The following is a 17,548-nucleotide window of genomic DNA, read 5'->3' on the forward strand; positions in this document are numbered from 1 at the left end:
AAGGTCAATGTTAGTTTTTTTTCTTTTCTTTTTTTTTTTAACTTACTGGCTAGTGAAATCCAACAACTTTGGAAAACCACTTTTCCGTGGCATTGAGCACAGTACTTGGTACTTACTAGTCATTCAATATAGCTACCCTCAAATTATTCGTTTCCTTACGCAATGCGGTTCTGTTGAGCATCTGCATACACCAGCCACTGGGCTGGGTGCTGCGGATACAACCGAAGCAAGCCTGGCACCGCCCCTGTCCTGGTGGTGCTCACGGGCCGGCTCACAACTTAACCTAGAGACAAGGACGAAGGTCACGACAACTCCATGTGCTGTGCTGTGACCTGGGAAGAACAAGATGCTACGGGAAGCAAGGAGAGACACCGGGCCTGATGTTTCCAGGTAAGTGTTGCTGGAGGAGGAGGGCCTTTTATCCTTTTTTTTTCATAAATTTATTTATTTATTTATTTATTTTTGGCTGTGTGGGGTCTTCACTGCTGCGTGCGGGCTTTCTCTAGTTGCGGCGAGCAGGGGCTACTCTTTGTTGCCATGCGCGGGCTTCTCATTGCGGTGGCTTCTCTTGTTGCGGAGCACGGGCTCTAGGCGCGGGCTTCAGTAGTTGTGGCACACGGGGCTTAGTTGCTCCACGGCATGTGGGATCTTCCCGGACCAGGGCTCGAACCCGTGTCCCCTGCATTGGCAGGCACATTCTTAATCACTGCACCACCAAGGAAGTCCTGAGGGCCTTTTATCCTTGGCTGTAGAGTCAACCATTTGTGGAACTATGCTGTTTCTCCTTTCAGCGTTAACTTCTCCCTGGGGATAAGAGCAGTCTCATCCCATCCATTCTCCTTCCTTCCTTCCTTTTCTCCTTCCCTCACTTTTGAATGCTTAGAATGCAACGTATCTTGGACATTTTGAAATAATGGCTGAGAATCTTCTAGAATTGATTAAAGTGTGATTCTAAGGATTTAAAAGTTACAACAAATTGCAAGCAAAAATATAAAAATAAACCTACACCTAGACGTGTTTTAGTTAAACTGAGGAAGACCAAGACATACAGGTCTTAAGAAGACCCAAAGAAAAAAAGACAGGTTACTTATAAAAAAATGACAAATGGAAATTGGACCAAGGGCAGACCTCTCATTAGCAACGAGAGGCCAGAAGGCATTATCTTCAAAACACTGAGAAAAACCCTGTCAACTTAGAACTGTACCCGACTATCGTCCAAGAAGGAAGGCAAGTAAATTTTCTGATGACAAAAATTCAGTGTTCACCATCAACAGACTCCTACTAAAGAACTTCTAAAGGAATTACTTCAAGAAGGAAAATGAGATGAAAAAAGGAATGGTGAGCAAAAAAAGTGAGAGAATTTAAACACTGTATAAAGCAACAATAATAAATATATATTAATCATGTTTGCATGAGGGAATCAGAATAAAATGAAAATATTAGACTAAATGTATATAAGAAGAGGGGGTGATTGAAGTTGAAGCATTCTAAACTCCCTGGATTATCAGGAGGAGAGGGATAAATGTGAGATTTTTTTCTTAGGTATGTGTTTTAAGATTTTAAAGAAAATCACTTATGGACTATAAAATGAATATAACTCACAAGCCAACAAATGGGAAAATATGTAGTATGATTTTTAAAAATCAAGGAAGAAAAGGAAATGAGCTGGACAGGACAGTACTCACCCCAGGCTGGAGGAAGCAGAGCTCATAAATACCCAGACGTAAACTACTTATCAGTGTTCTAGCTCACACATTGGGGATGCACCTAACAGTATGGCCTCGAACTACAGAAAGTAGAAGGTAACAGAATTACAAGGGAAATGGGCAAGTCCGCCAACAGAGAGGCTTACGTACCTCTCCCAGTCATTAACAGATCACACAGACAAAAGTCATACAGACATAAAAGATCTGTACAAAAATGTCACAATCTTGACCTAATCAACACACACCAAACTGTGCACCTAACAATCAGAGAAAACACACAAAACCATAGATAGGCCATGAAAAACTCCCAACAAATAAAAGAATCGATGGCACACAGAACAACATTCCTTTAACCGCAATGTAATTAAGTTAAAAGCAACGTTGGGAGCCAATTCTCCACGGATCACGTGCACTTCTGCACATCTTGCAAAAATGAGCCGCTGAGTGTCCTTTGTTCTGGACCATCTGGTCGAGGATGCTTGTATAGAGAGCCACTCTGAAAGACAGATGGTGACTTCCTCTGGAGCAAAGGGTGAATCTGCTTATCATAATGGTTCTCAACCAGGGCCAGTTTTGCCCACTAGGAGATATTCGACAACATCTAGAGACACATTTGGTGGCTACAACTGGGAGAGGAGGTGCTGCTGGCATCCAGTGGGCAGAGGCCAGAGATCCTACATCCTACATTGCACAGGACAGGTCCCCACAACTGATTATCCAGCCCCAAACGTCCACAGTGGTAAGGCTGGTAAACTGGCTTACACCTTTCCAAGACAGAGACGGGGTCTTGCTTTGGAGCAAAGGGAAGTCACGCTATCTAGTATGATAAAGGTAATGTCTCCCTCAGAGGCAAAAGCAGGAATGCTACTGCCCACTATAAAAGCTCAGGGCATAAAGAGCTTTTTATAAAAGCTCCTCTCCTATCATGCCACCCACTACATCCCTAGGCATCCATCTGGATCCACCCATATAATCCTACCCCATAAGAAATGTTAGAGGACGCTCCTGAGACAGGACTATGATACCAGAGAGGAACTTGGGTCCACACAGAGAAAAGAAGGAGTGCTAGAAATGGAATCAGTTTAGATAAAATAAATCTTTTTATTTTTAATTGCTCTAAAACAGAGGTCAGCAATTTTTTTTTCTCTAAAGGGCAAACATCTCAGGAGTTGTGTGCCCCGAGGTCTCTGACGCGGCCGCTTAACTCTGCTGTGTCGTATGAGGGCAGTCGCTCATAAAACGTGAAGACCTGGTGTGGCTGTGCACCAACAGAACTGTATTTATGGACGCCGGAATCTTCATTTCGTGTCATTTCCACGTGCCATGAAACATTTTTCTTCTTTTGATTGTTTTTCAACCATTAGAAAAACTTTAAATCCATTCTTCAGTCACAGGCCTTACAAAAAGAGGCAGCAGGGTAAATGTGGCCCTTGAGCCTTAGGTGGCTGACTTTTGCTCTAAAAGATAACGTACTGTACAAAGCAAAACCAGCAGCAAGAGTATTGTGTTCTAAAACTAATGCACCACCGGGTGGAGCTGTGACCACGCCGTCACAATCTGCAGACATCTCATATAAGAAAACAGACGGGCTTTCAACAGATGCAGCTGTAACCCACGCGTTCCAACCCTGACTCAGAAATTCACTATTTCAGGCCAATTTCACACCAAGTGTCAGATACTAAGGAAAAAAGGGAGAAGCAGATGGGATCTTTCTGATGAGCATTTCAACCTTGAAACCGAGGAAACCACTCCATTATTCCAGAAAAAGACCTAGGGAAAAATTCCTTCCTGTCTGCTTGTTTCTGCATTTATCTTGGTAATTAAAACAATTTTCGTGATTTTACCTTTTATTCTGGGTTCTTGTACACCAAAATTAGTTTTAGAATATGTATTAAACATCTCAAAATAGGTATTTTAAGATATTTATTAGAATCTAAACTACCTGGTTTCTATCATTTGCTAAACTTAAAAAAAAAATCTATGTATAACTGATTCATTTTACTGCACACCTGAAACACATTGTAAATCAACTATACTCCAATAAAAAAAATTTTTAAATCACATCTTACAGAGCTTATCAATGGATTTCATAAATTTCAATTTTATTAGGAAACGGGTGATAGGTGAACAGGTACACAATGGTAAAGTATTGTAAAGTTAATCATAGAATCTAGGTGATGGGTATATGTATGTTCACTGTGAACCTCAACTTTACAGTTTTGATATTTTCATTGAAAAAATGTTGGGGGAAAAGGTGGGGGAGAGAAAACAAAACAAAACAAAACAAACCGCTCAGCACCTCCTCCCGCTGTGCAGTGACAACAGAACACGGAGAGGGGACGGGAGGCTGCAGGGGCGCTCGAGCTGGTCCCCAGACCACCAGGAACCAGCCCGCTGGACAAACGGGGGCAGGCAGAGGACACAGCACACGAGGACGTTCTTGGGCGGTTATGAAACACCTGTGACCGGAAACGCAGATGGCACGAGGCTTCCAGTAGAAAATCAGAGGCGTGAAGTTTGCTTTCCCCTTTCCCTCTCCTCACCGGCCCCCCCATCTCCACGCTAGACACATCACGGAGACGGAGCCACTCCGCTCAGGCCAAGCCCCAGCAGGTAGGTGGGCAGCCAGGCTTTCCCCGGGAGCAGCAGCTCTCCTAAGTGCGGGACGGAGGAAGGGGGCATCCACCAAGGAGGAGAGGGCCAAGAAGCAGGGAAACAACTGGAAAGGTTTTCGGGGTTTCTACCTGCCGTCCCACATATTGTGGAATTAAATGTCAAGTTCTTCAAAAAGAAATGGCTTTCCATCTTTTTCAAGCTTCTTCTCTCCCCCCCCACCCCTCCAGAAAATTCCAGAAAATTCATCTGTAACCAAGGATTGCTTCAGATATGCTGAGTTAACCAATAAAATGGCAAAAACACGCCAGCATCACATACACACACCCGCCACAGACTCCGAATTCCCAAGAAAGGAACTTACTTTCCAAACCAATAAGCCATTTAAGAGGACGTTTAGGAGAACTTAAGAAATGTAAAGCATTTTATCTGCGATTCAACATGCCCTCAGCTTTGAACTGTTCTTATAACATCTCCTTACATTTACTCCTGGAAGTCAAAAGAGCTACAGACTGAAAGACAAATCCCAAATACTCACAAATGGCCAATAAGCGCAGTACGTCGTCACCAGGAGAACGCAAATCAGAACCACAGTGAGATAGTCACACATGCTAGACTGGCTATAATCTTTTTATTTAAAGGAAAATAAAAGTGTCGGCAAGGATGTGGAAAAACGGGAACCTTCGTGCACTGCTGGTGGAAATGTCAAACGGTGCAGCGCTGTGGAAAAGTTTGGTGCTTCTTCCAAAAGTTAAACATAGAACTACCACATGCCCCAGCAACGCCACTCCTAGGTCTACACCCAAAGGAACTGAAAGCAGCGACTCAAACAGGTATTTGTATGCCCATGTTATTCACAAGAGTCACGCGGTGTAAACAGCCCAAGTGTCCACCAGTGGAGGAATGGACAAATAGAATGCGACCTCTGCACACCATGCAGTATTACTCAGCCGTCGCACGAAGTGTTGGCTTATGCTGCACCACGGATGGACCTTGAAACACGACGCGCCACGAAACAAGAGCGACGCAGAAGGCGAGTATCGTACGGTTCCACTTACACGAGGTACCCAGAATAGGCAAACTCAGACGCAGCAAGCAGACCTGTGGTTACCAGGAGCTGGGGGAAGGTGGGATGGGGAGTTTCTGTTGGTGACGATGAGGAAGTTTTGGGATACACGATGGTGACTGTTACACTGTATGTAAATTCCACTAACTGTACACTTACAGATGGTTAAAACGATAAATATGATTTCCTGTATATTTTACCACACAAAGAAAGATCAAACCAGCATTAGTAAATTAAATGCTTACTATGTACGTGGCATTGGGCCAGAACATGCATGTGCTCACCACACCCACACGGATTTGCTCTCCGTTTCACAAAGAGGCAGGTAAACGGGGAGTAACAGCCTGCCTCCCGTAAGGCCGCATGGCATTTCCAGCACAGCCAGTAAAATGGCCTATTCCGAAATGCTAATCCATTTTCCAGGCCCGGCCAGACCCCAAAACACACCCTCGACGAAGATCAGCTTCAGGGGACTTGCAACACATGAAAAACAGCATGTATTGTACTTGCCAGCACACCATAACCGCCAAACTTTTCCAGGGCTATTACGCCCTCCAGGAACCTTCTCATACGGAACTGGGTATACCGGAAGGAAGCTTTTCTGATGATGAAGAATCAAGACACAGGAGCCTCAGAGGTGAAGAGAGTTTTGTATCTGACACCCTCGAAACCAAGACGTGGCGTGTTTTTTACTCGCAAGGAGAAGGCTAAGCACTTTCCCGCAGCCCTCCAGCCCGGAAGTGTTTGCTGTGGACCAATCCCTGGAGACTGTACCACGTGCAACTTTCAACGGACTCTGCGTTATTTGAATTCAAGGATGAAAAGTAGAACTCTGCAACTTATCTTAATAGAAAGAGCAATCTCCTGGCGTTTTTTATTGTTTGACTAACAGAACAAAACCAGGCAGAGAGGTCCCCGAGGAAATGATGGTCATGCTTCATTGCCGTTTGCCGCTGGTCCTTCATCTTCCAAGCACTTGCTGCTTTTCCTTCTAAAGATTTCAGACATTTATTTTGATCACAAACGCAATCCAAGTGTGAATAAATAAATGTATTATCTTTTAAGACCCTCCCCCGCCCCCCCCATGTTCCTTTAAATAGAAAAATGTGCTAAATGTCTCTTCACAGCCTATTTGGCCATAGTTGTCCCACCTACAGTTTTAAAAACAGACTGAATTTGATCTTCTGAAATCCTTCCTTGAACCGCAGCTCACTCTGTTACAGAAGTCCTGGGAGAGAGGCCCTACTGGTATTGCTGGTAGTCCCCGAAAGGTGAGGATGGTAGCTGGGCTGAAGGCAACTGGGAGGGGTCTTCAGCAAGCGGAGGACCTGCAATTAAGAGGGAATTTAAACACCACCTGAATATTATGTAATTTAAAGGGACAAGTCTCTGTAAAGAGCAAATCAGTCAGCTCAGATAACAAAGTGCTACATCAGAGCTGTAACCTGAATTTCTTTATCGAGCTGCCCGATTCCCACGAGAGCGCGTGCTAACGTCCGGCGGCCTGGCGGCCCTCCTCCAGAACGAGCAGCTCTCAAATGCTACGCCAGCGCAGTCACATGGAGTAGTTATGGCAAGAAACAACACGCCAGTTTTAGCGCAACTGCTGAACAAGCTGCCGTATCAGGACTGGACGAATCTCTCACACCTCCTGATGTATCTGTCAGTGGCTATTTAAAATTATTTTCACGAAGTTTAAGTACCTTAGTCACGTTTCAAGAGAACTCAGTAGTACAATTTACACAACTAGGTAAGCAGTGGGCCCTGAAATGGGAAGACACCGCCATCCCCTAGCTTGCGCAGAACTACGTGTTGTAGTATTTGCTTTCAAAGGATGGGACGGCCTGTGACCTAAGAAAAAATGTGGCCCTTTAAAAAAAAGACTTTAATGGGAATAATCACTCCTCTTTTCTTCAGGGAAACTGAGGCAGACTAAAAAATATCTGGAAGGAAGAGAGAAAGAGGACAGTGGTAAAGAGGGCTTTCTTTCCAACACTTTACTCCAGTGATTTTTTTTTTATATTCTAAAAATATCTGTTCATTACAGAAAGCTAGAGAAGACACTGGGTGAAAAAGATAAACCAAAAATAACCACTGTTACCATTTCGATACAGTTTTATCTCATCTTTCTGTTTTAAGAACTCTTTCATGTAAGTTAACTGGAAAAATATGATTAACTTTTCAAAGATTTTTGCCCCCACATAGCCTTTCGGAAACACTCCTCCTGTCTAAAATAAAAAGCACTTCTTTTAGAGAACTCCTTCCGAGGAAAGAAGCCGAAACCCCAGCAAACAAGGCTAAATCCTACAAGACAGTGTGACCGAGTTATTGTTCTATCAATTTCTGAATTTCTGCAAACACGGAACTTTTCTCACATCTTATGTGAAGTCTTTCACACTGAAGTGCTAAACTAAAAAGCAAAATAAGAAAGTGGCCATCACAACAGAGTATTCAGTGAGAAATAATGATTGGAAGCAGAGGCAAGGACCGAGGGCCCAGGAGCCAACCGGGTCATCCACTGGCCACAGGGAGCAGGCCTCAGAACCACGCCCAAAAGACACCGAATCCCTCGCCTGGTGCCTCAGGGAAATCAAATCGAATCAGGAGCTGTCACCTGTCCCTCACTCTATGCCGAATCCTTTCCAAGCTCCAAAACTGACCTCCAACCAGTCACACCGTTCTGCGTACTTCCTTCCCCAAACGCCGGGTCAGCTCTTCCCCATGACGACCCTCGGTGTCTTTCTGCTCCCTTCCAATGCCAAGGAACAGTCCCGTTTAGACAGCTCAAGTTTCCTAAGTTACAAGCATCTGCGCACGCTAGCCGCAGAGCAGACGTTCCCTGGCCACGTCGTGACCACCCGTGGACCACTAACCGCCCAGCATCTCACCTTCCCTGCACCAGGCAGGAGCAACAGGAGCAACGCGTTACATCACCAACGTCTCAGAAGAACCCTCCTTCCAGCCCTAAGTGAGCCCCAACCACGGGTCACCTTCTCCTGCTACTTCACTCTCTTCAAGGAAGCAGCACAACCAGATGACCTCATTTATCTGTGAGCGTGTCAGCCTGATGCTCCCACTGCCCCCGGCAGCTAGAGCGGTGCCCCACACACAGGCAGTAATAAGCTGGCGACTGACGGCCATCGTTGTTCCACGTCTGCAGGGACCCTTCTTCCCGCACCGCTGAAATGAGCGGCAATTTCTTAGAATGAGCAAGTGAGCACTGATAAAACCTAAGAACTCTAAGGAAAGATCGACAGCAAGTCATCGGCCAAAGCATTCTGTTACTGAGATGAAACACAACTAACGGCACCCACACCCGTGCGGAGGCAGAACCAGCACGAAGCATGGCGTATTCACGTGTGATGCAGAGACGTCAAACTGCCACATTTGAGCAGACATCGGGAAACCACTTCAAACGTCTGAGCCGCGGTGTCAGGCAGAAAGACGACTCACCGTTGGGAAACTGGGCAGAGGCAAATCTTGTCAACAAGATACCAGCTCCTTCGATGAGAGCTAGCAGAATGCCACCCATCGCGGCTGACCCAACCATGGCCACTGGTCCGTCTGAGCACATTGAGAACAGAGAGATTACTTTAACAGAAATCCAGGTTAATGTAAGACACCACAGAGCAAAGACCTGTCCATAGGGCTCCATGCTACTCCCCGTTCCCAAACCCCCTTTCTCGCTGACCAAGACCAGGGTCAGCAAACCATGGCCCGCAGGTCAAATCCAGCCCACGGCCTGCTGGTGGAAATACAGCTGTATTGGGACAGCATGCGCGTTCATTCACGTATTGTCTAGGCTGCGCTCATGACAGCAGAGCTGAGTACATGTGACGGAAGCCCACACATTTACTACCTGGCCCTTCACAGAAGAGGGTGCTGACTCCTGGGCTCACCCACTACGCCCCAAGGAATCCTAGGTTGCTCTCTGTCCCAAAGACCCAGAAGATGGATCTAAGCTCTTCACTCATAACAATGCTGTGTGACAGGTACAATGATTAATTCCAGAGGCTGAGGAGAGAAACTGCCCAGTTACACAGCTAGTAAGTGGCAGAAGCAGAACCTGAACTGCTCTTAACCATGGTGATTACCGGTTAGAGCTCCAGGCTCTCTCGTCCTCAACATTCCAAGTTAAGAGATCCTTTTACTCTCCCCCCAAATCACCATACACACTCACACTACGCCAAGTCACACAATGCTCCGTCTCTCTGTCACAGATGTTCCTAAACGCAGGCAGAGGCCGGCTTCAATGTGTGTCTATGCCTGCTTACTTCTTGCTGCCAGGATGGCTCCTGTTAAGGCACCACTCGTGATGGAGTTCCAGGGATCTTCTTTCCCTCTGACTTGAACCATACTGCAGTCAATCATGGAAAACAGGCCTCCCCAAACGGCAAAGCTGCCTGTTTTATTTAAAAACAAAACAAATAAATTTCAGTTTTTATACTTTAGCCTTTAAATGTAATAGTCAGAAACAAGCTTAAATAACAACACTCACTATATTCTTAAAACTCTCACAAACACATGCAAGCAAGTTTGAATAAGCACCGAACAGGAGTCAGAATACTTATCTTTTTCATAAAGCTTGGTTTGTATTACATCAGCAGGGAAATCAGCAACGGCCCAAAGCCTAAAAGAAATAAGCCAGGCCTAAAAGAGTTGGGCTAAACCCATTCAAACCCCCTTTCAGGAGAGTGTGTATCTGTTTAAGAAGTGTCATCCTTCCTTCTTCTCATCACCTTACCTCTATTTTTCTTTTCTTCAGTCAGTGCCACTGAGCACCTGCTCTACGAAAATCACCGATGTGAACACAAAAGAAACCGGGCTATTCTGGGATGTACTACAGGCGTAAGCCAATGCACATAAAGGGCAAAAGGGTGATACAAACAGTCTGAATTATGGAACCTCGAGGGAATGGGAATTACCTTTCCTCTCTCATTTCTATCCTTCATTCCTCAAGCATGAAACTAAAAGCAACCCTAAATCAGATTACTTTGCACTTTAAACTCTTCCTAAACACAGTGACTATTCTGTGAAATAAAAAACAAACACCCACACATACACGTGTATAAGTACACACAAAACACAGAAAGGCAACACCAAGATTTTAATTGTCAGCGTCTCCGGGTGACAGATGGTAACAAGACGACTTCACTGCTTTGTGCTTTTATTTTCCAAATCTTCTAAAATCAATACACATGACTTACACTCTATGAGGAGTTCTTTTATTAAGATTAAAGAAAGAAAAACTGCACTGAGGAGCCCTTGTCAGGTTATCCTTCACCCTCTGAAACCTCACAGAAGCAGGAGTGTGTCAATAAGGACAATAAACTGGGTTCCGCCAACTGCCTGAACCAGGCCATCACCAGCACCCTTCCCCAGAGCTCACCCTGTGAGTTAAATCCAGCAGATACAACCAGTTAAAGTATGCACGAGGGACTTCCCTGGTGGTCCAGTGGTTAAGACTCCATGCTCCCAACGCAGGGGGCCCAGGTTCGATCCCTGGTCAGGGAAGTAGATCCCGCACACATGCCGCAACTCAAGATCCCACATAACGGCAACAAAGATCCCGCGTGCCTGGTCAGGGAAGTAGATCCCGCACACATGCCGCAACTCAAGATCCCACATAACGGCAACAAAGATCCCGCGTGCCGCAACAAAAAAAAAGATCCCACATGCCGCAACTAAAAAGATCCCACATGCCACAACTAAAGATCCCGCGTGCCGCAGCTAAGAAAAAGATCCCGCATGCCGCAACTAAAAAGATCCTGCATGCCATAACGAACGTCCCACGTGCCACAACTGAGACTCGGAGGAGCCAAATAAATATGTTTTAAAAAAAATAATAAACTATGCATGAGCCTCCTCGTTTTCGGTCCAACACTAAATACCACATGCTACATACAGATGAAATAGTCCGTCCTAACTCAGTGGCTCTGTGCCCTGGGAGAGAGATATGTCCAGGTATATTAGAATTATCTCACCAAATTCCTCCAACAAGGCTCTCCCACTCCCTCACAAGGATCTGATGTCTGCCCACCCCAAGAATGACTGCCAGAGTAAGCTATGGTGGCTGATAAGAGTGGAGACCGAGTCCACACAAAAGGCTGGCCCCGTGTGGGCAGCCACAGCCGGAGCAGGGCGAGGAGGCGTCCGCAGGAAGGACACTCCCAAGCACGGAGATCAGTGTGCCCATGTGGAAGGGTGGCCTGTTACAAGGTGCCCTAGCCCAAGTATTCATATGAAAAGTGAAAGAAGAATGAACCTGTGGGGCTGGACTGGACTTAGAGGTATCAGTGTGATCCCATGATTCCTAATACATATAGATATATAGAAACACAGATATAAACTTGTGTATGTACGTGTACGTGGTGTGTGTTCATAGATATACAGTACATTCCTAAGACGGCCTGGGAACAGCAATGCCCCACAGCAATGATACACTTAGTGCCCAGACTTTGGCTTCTAAGTACCATTCTCAACTAGAAGGAAGCAGGGCTCCTTGGGGACGGATGACTCTACACTCAGGCAGGGAAAGTACAAGATAAGCCTGGAACATCTTGTTCCAAAATGCAAGGAAGGGCTGGAAGCATAATGGGGACACATCAAAAGCATGTCTTATTTCTGCTATGAAAATACAAGACCTTTCAGGACACAACTATAACTTTCCCACACTGCCTTTTTCCCAGGAGCCTGATTGGAAGAGCTCAGTAAACGCTCACTGAATTAACTGGAAGTGCCATCCCAGTACTTTTTTTTTTTTTTTTTTTTTGTGGTACGCGGGCCTCTCACCGCTGTGGCCTCTCCCGTTGCGGAGCACAGGCTCCGGACGCGCAGGCCCAGCGGCCGTGGCTCACGGGCCCAGCTGCTCCGTGGCATGTGGGATCTTCCCGGACCCGGCCACGAACCTGTGTCCCCTGCATCGGCAGGCGGACTCTCAACCACTGCGCCACCAGAGAAGCCCATCCCAGTACTTTTAAAATTCAAGACTCCATGAAGATGCCTCAGTAGTTTCCTTAAAAAGCCTGATTCCAATTCACTCACACCACAACATACTCTTCCTCTATTTCACCCTGATTGTTTTTTAACCAAACCTTTATTCTTAGAGTAGTTTCAGAGTCACAGCAAAGCTGTGAAGATGGTACAGTTCCCACATACCCCACATTCAGTCTCCCCAGCATCTAACATCAGCACCGTGCATTTGTCACAGCAACCCAATATTGACACATTATTAACTGACGTCCATACTTAATTCAGATTTCCTTAGTTTTTATGTCCTTGTTCTGTTCCGGGACACCTCGTAACATTTAGTAGTCTTATCTCCTTAGGCTCTTCTTGACTGTGACAGTTACCTGATTTTTTTTTTATTCACTGAAAATGCATGTCATAGAAGCAGCCTCTCAAGAAACCTGTTAAAACCTGTATGACTTCTGCATTTATCGAAGGTTCAGGGTTTGGTGTGTACTTTTTTTTTTTTTTTTTTTTTTTACTACTTATCACTCTTAAACAACACGGTAACCATTAAAACAAAGGAAAATTAGTCACTGTTTGCTTTCCAGGGTGTACAATTATTACAGGGAGAAAAACAGGAAACAGATACACCATCACTTCAACCCTCGGAGCCTCAATTTCCTCATCTGGAAAATGGAGATAATAGTACTCACCTCCTATGTTGCTGTGAGGACTAAATAAAATAATCCTGTAAAACACCTGGAGTGCCTGGCACATGGCAGGCACTGAATAAACAACAGACATCGGCCACTATCTTCTAAAGAAAACAAATGCTATAAAAACAAAGAAGATTATTTCTTCTGATGCACAAAATCACTACGGAACGACTGAGCGTGCTAAGTCCATTCCATGTGTTACATGTGGCCTCTTCAGCCTGACTGTATCTTTGCAAGCAACTATAAGCTACCAGATTTCTTCTTCTCTCTTCTCCCAGCTTCCGAATTACCAAGCTTAAAGAGTGTGATGGACGTAATCGTTCTCCACCTCCGCACTGACCTCGGCACAATGTCCAGAGCTAAACCTGGAGGGAGCCCCATGAGTTCCATCAGTCCCTCTCACACACCCCAACCCTTCTGCTCACACCCTCTTCAGTTTCATGCTAACCCAGAAGCTATCACTCCCGACCCTCACAAACCTGAGCTGTGGACACACTGTCTGGATAACGGGAGAAAATCAAATGAAACCAAGCAGAAACAAAACCGCACTGAGCTTCTGAAGGACAGAGTTTCAAATGGATGCAACAATTCAAGTTAACTTTCCAAATAAATCATAAATCAAGAATTCGCATAGATACTAACTTGTGACAAGCTGTTATTTAGACCAAACTAAAATCACTAACTGGTATAATCTAAAAAAGAAGAAAAAAAAAACAGAATTTCATCTTCAAAAAAATAGGAAAAAAATCATCTGAAGTACAAGTGGAAACATTCTGCTTACCTCCCAACTGTGGAGCCCTGGTTCTAACAGCTGTCAGACTCCCTCGTAGTCTGTGGTTTACTCCCTATAAGGAAACAAAAGGAAGCAACCAAAAATACATTAGGAGTATAACACATTTCCAACCCACTGATGGGGCCCAAGTGACATTAGCAAACGGGTCTCAAGTAATGATGATATGAGACCATTCACCCACTTACCACCGGAGAATTGCGAAAACCTTTGATTGCCTGAAAGATCCCACCACCTATGGTTCCCATCGTAAAGGCCCCACCACAGTCGTCCACAATGCGCCAGGGGCTAAGAACAGGAAAGGGAGAAAAAAAGAAAAAAGATGAGCGTATTTCTCATTTATAAACCATAAAACCCTCTTTGTTAATAAGGGATATACAACAGATTCCAGGGCAGGGCTCACTGCAACCAGTAACATCTGGCCCATAAAATACAGACAAAGATTAAGGATTCTAAACAGATCCACATCTATTCAGCCCAAGTCTTCTAAGCTACAGGGAATGAACTTGTAGTTGAATGGCTTCAACTCCCTACTGTTCACAGCGCTTTATTCATTTGCTCAACTACTAGTGCATCTATTCTAAGGCAAGTAGTCAACGGTGACCCAGTCGCCTGGGGGACCAAGGAAAGCTCTCCAGCTGCAGCAAAATTTAAAGCTGAGACCCAAAGAATAAAATTTCAACAGGCGCAGAAGAAGACACACTATTTAAATTTTAAAACTTCTTTTTGGGTTTACTGAGTCCAAGTTAGCACTTGGAACTTAAGTTTGTATCAGATCCACTTAACACATTAGTAACCTCTAACATCTGATAATTAGAGGTTAAATGTGTAAACCCGGCTTCCAAATGCAGCACCCTAACTCATGCAGCACGACGACATGAGTAATCTGATCAGTAGAACAGAACCACTCTTCTAGGAATCTGGCTTCTTAAAAAGTCTGCGAATGGGAATTCCCTGGCGGTCCAGCGGTTAGGACTCAGCACTTTCACTTGTGGTGGCCCGGGTTCGATCCTTGGTTGGGGAACTAAGATCCCGCAAGCCTCGCGGCATGGCCAAAAGAAGAAAAAAAAACAAAAACAAGTCTGTGAATAATTCAATTCATAAATGTCTTTTCCAGTCTCAAGGGTAAAATGCTGTAACGACCCTATGCACAATCCAACTGCTCAAGTAACCGTGTGAGTTCAGCGCATCGTTGCTGCTGAAGAATCCGAATAAGAAGTAATTTCTCACTTTGCCAGACAGAAATACGAAACACCTTGTCCTTTCCAAGTCTAACACAAATCAGGAGTTTGTACAGAATGACAATCTCATGCGGCAGATGTTCCAGCTGTCAGCCTGAGGCTTCGGGGCCTTGCTACCCAAGGCTTGCTTCCTGCAGGCCTAAATGCAAAATCAGCAACACCTGGGAACTCGTTACAAATGCAGGCTCTGGGGAGGTCCCCCTCAGGACCTACTAAATCAGAGTCTACAGCTTAACACAATCCACGGGTGACTTGATTTCACTTTAAAAGTTTGAGAAGCAGTGCTCTGAGAGACTAAAAGGATTAGGAAAATTTCTTCAAAATGGTAGAAACATTAATAGAAGTAAAGAGATAGGGAATTCCCTGGTGGTCCAGTGGTTAAGACTCGGTGCTTTCACTGCCGGGGCCCAGGTTCGATCCATGGTTGGGGAACTAAGATCCCACAAGCTGCGTGCTGCGACCAAAAAAAAAGTAAAAAGGAAAGACAAAGGAGAGTCACTAACTCTAAACAATCGATCCTAAATGATCCTATAATCAGTTAGAATGAAAATGAGTATTTAAAAAATCAGTAAAGAACAGCAGGATTCAGATCAGAGAGCAGCCGCAGGATTGCAAGAGGGGACGTCCAAAACAACGGCAAGATGCAAACAGTCTCTGAACTAAGTCTGGCTAAATCAAGGTTCCTGCAGGGAAGTGACGGCTACACAAAAGGAAGGTTGAAGCCAGACTCTAATGTAAATGCCAGACAAATACAGGGCAACAGGGAACCAATAACTAACCACAAGATTAAAGTTATCATTTACTAAGTATCAACTATGTTTTAGGTGCCTTATAGTGCAAATAACCTGATTTTCAAGAAAGCTAGCTTATTTTCTTATAGACTCCCTAATCTTTTAACTTTGCAGAAGAGTATCCCTGTCTCCTCTCCATTATATACATGAACAGAAGCTCAGGTTAAGTACCTTGCGCAAGGTCAATAGGTAATAACTGGTAGAACCAATTTAAATACAAAATCTAGTACGCCACAGGCCCCAAATTCTTTCCACTATATCCTATAGACTAAGGCTTCTGAAAACAAAACACATGATTAAAAAGTATTTAGGACGATTAAGTGCCTATGATGTATTAAAAAGGACTGAAGAGAAGGAAAGCAATTAAGAAACTACTGTAAAAGGCATTAAGGATGCCAAGTAAGATCCTGACAACAAGAAATGAAAGGTGGAAGGTTTGAAAGAATTCAGGCTGCCTATGGTGTTGGGGCAGGTGCAGAGGGAGGAGAAAGATGCTTATAGTTGGAGCTCGGATGACTTCACGAAAACAGGGTAGTCCAGAAGATCAAAGCAGTTTTGAGTATAAAACCAACCAGACAACTGACTGTACTGCTTCAGGACATATGTACTGAGAAAGCAAAGGGGCCACCTAATTTAGTAGTAGATGAAAATTTATGATTCCCATAACATCTTTAACCCAAGAAAGTCAAGTATTTTCCCCTCATGCCAACCTGTTTCACGATATCATACCCAAGAGCAGGTGACAACAGCAGTGCACAGCATGCTGGGTCCTGCACACCTGAGCACAACCCAGGAAGGGGGACCACTACCTTTGGAGAAGATAAATTTAAAGAGCTGGGAGGCGCTGAAACATACTCTGTATCTTATTTCAGGGAGGAAAAAATGCACAAAGCAGGCAATATGGCTAATACTGGAAGGTCAGAATGTAAAGCCCTGGGCCCTTACACACAGCTGGAAAACACCCTGGTTCTTGCTCTTACAAAAAACACAGGTGACTAACAGGTGATTAAAAACAAGATGTGATTTTTCACTCATGACCTCCGAAGCCCTAAACTGTGCGCGTGCCTGACTCCTCTATGCTTTCATTCCTGGGACCGACCGAGCGCGGGGCACAGACCACCCCCACCCCCCGCTAAATGCCGAATGAACGGACCCCCGTCGCCGGCTTTTCACACACGCTACTCTCCCCGTTTTCCCGACCGCGCCGCCACTCCCCCACGGGGAAACCCCAGCCCGGACCGCCGCCGCCGCGCCCACGCGGACCCTCCCCGGGCACCGCCCCCTCCCCACGCAGGCCGAGCCGCCCGAGCGCAAGGACGAGCCCAAGGTCGCCGGCGGGCAGAGGGGCTGCTCCCGACCCGCGGGCCGGGCAGGGGCCGGGGCCACACAGCCGAGCCGGGGCGCCCTCGAATTGCCGCAAGGTCACCCGGCGCGGCCCCGCGGCCCCCGCTGACTAGCCGGCTGCTCACGCCCGGGTGCCCACGGCCCCCGGCGCCGCCAAGCCCGCGGCTGAGAGCGGCCTCGCTCCGGGGGCCGGGCAGTGGCAGAGGGGCAGGCGGCGGGCAGCGGGCTGGCTCACCAAGGCTCGCGCGCATACTCCTCCATCTTGATTCCGCCGCTCCGCGATGCCGGGCGAGCGGGGCGGGGCCTGGCCCGGCGGCGGAAGTGATCCCA

General features: G+C 45.8%; 1 protein-coding gene across 1 annotated transcript; it reads right to left on the reverse strand.

Moving 5' to 3' along the window:
- Positions 1 to 3,787: 3,787 nt before the first annotated feature.
- TIMM17A (translocase of inner mitochondrial membrane 17A) lies at positions 3,788 to 17,548 on the reverse strand. Its single transcript, XM_022562011.3, has 6 exons — positions 17,454 to 17,548; positions 14,031 to 14,130; positions 13,834 to 13,897; positions 9,660 to 9,788; positions 8,839 to 8,949; positions 3,788 to 6,713 (listed from the first exon to the last, which is right to left on the reverse strand). Exons 1-6 carry the CDS (start codon positions 17,477 to 17,479, stop codon positions 6,628 to 6,630), a joined length of 516 nt encoding a protein of 171 aa, XP_022417719.1. The 5' UTR covers positions 17,480 to 17,548; the 3' UTR covers positions 3,788 to 6,627.

The sequence above is a fragment of the Delphinapterus leucas genome, chromosome 1 (assembly GCF_059928025.1).
Source record: "Delphinapterus leucas isolate spDelLeu-1000000601 "Yukka" chromosome 1, BTC_Dleu_Yukka2, whole genome shotgun sequence".
Classification (NCBI taxonomy): domain Eukaryota; kingdom Metazoa; phylum Chordata; class Mammalia; order Artiodactyla; family Monodontidae; genus Delphinapterus; species Delphinapterus leucas.

Excerpts from the sequence above, each read along its gene's own strand:
- TIMM17A (XM_022562011.3), bottom strand. The coding sequence starts at position 17,479 with ATGGAGGAGTATGCGCGCGAGCCTTG. Across the intron at positions 14,131-17,453 it reads GAGTATGCGCGCGAGCCTTG|CCCCTGGCGCATTGTGGACG; the intron begins GTGAGCCAGCCC and ends TCCTGTTCTTAG. Across the intron at positions 8,950-9,659 it reads AGCCATCCTGGCAGCAAGAA|ACGGACCAGTGGCCATGGTT; the intron begins GTAAGCAGGCAT and ends CAATGTGCTCAG.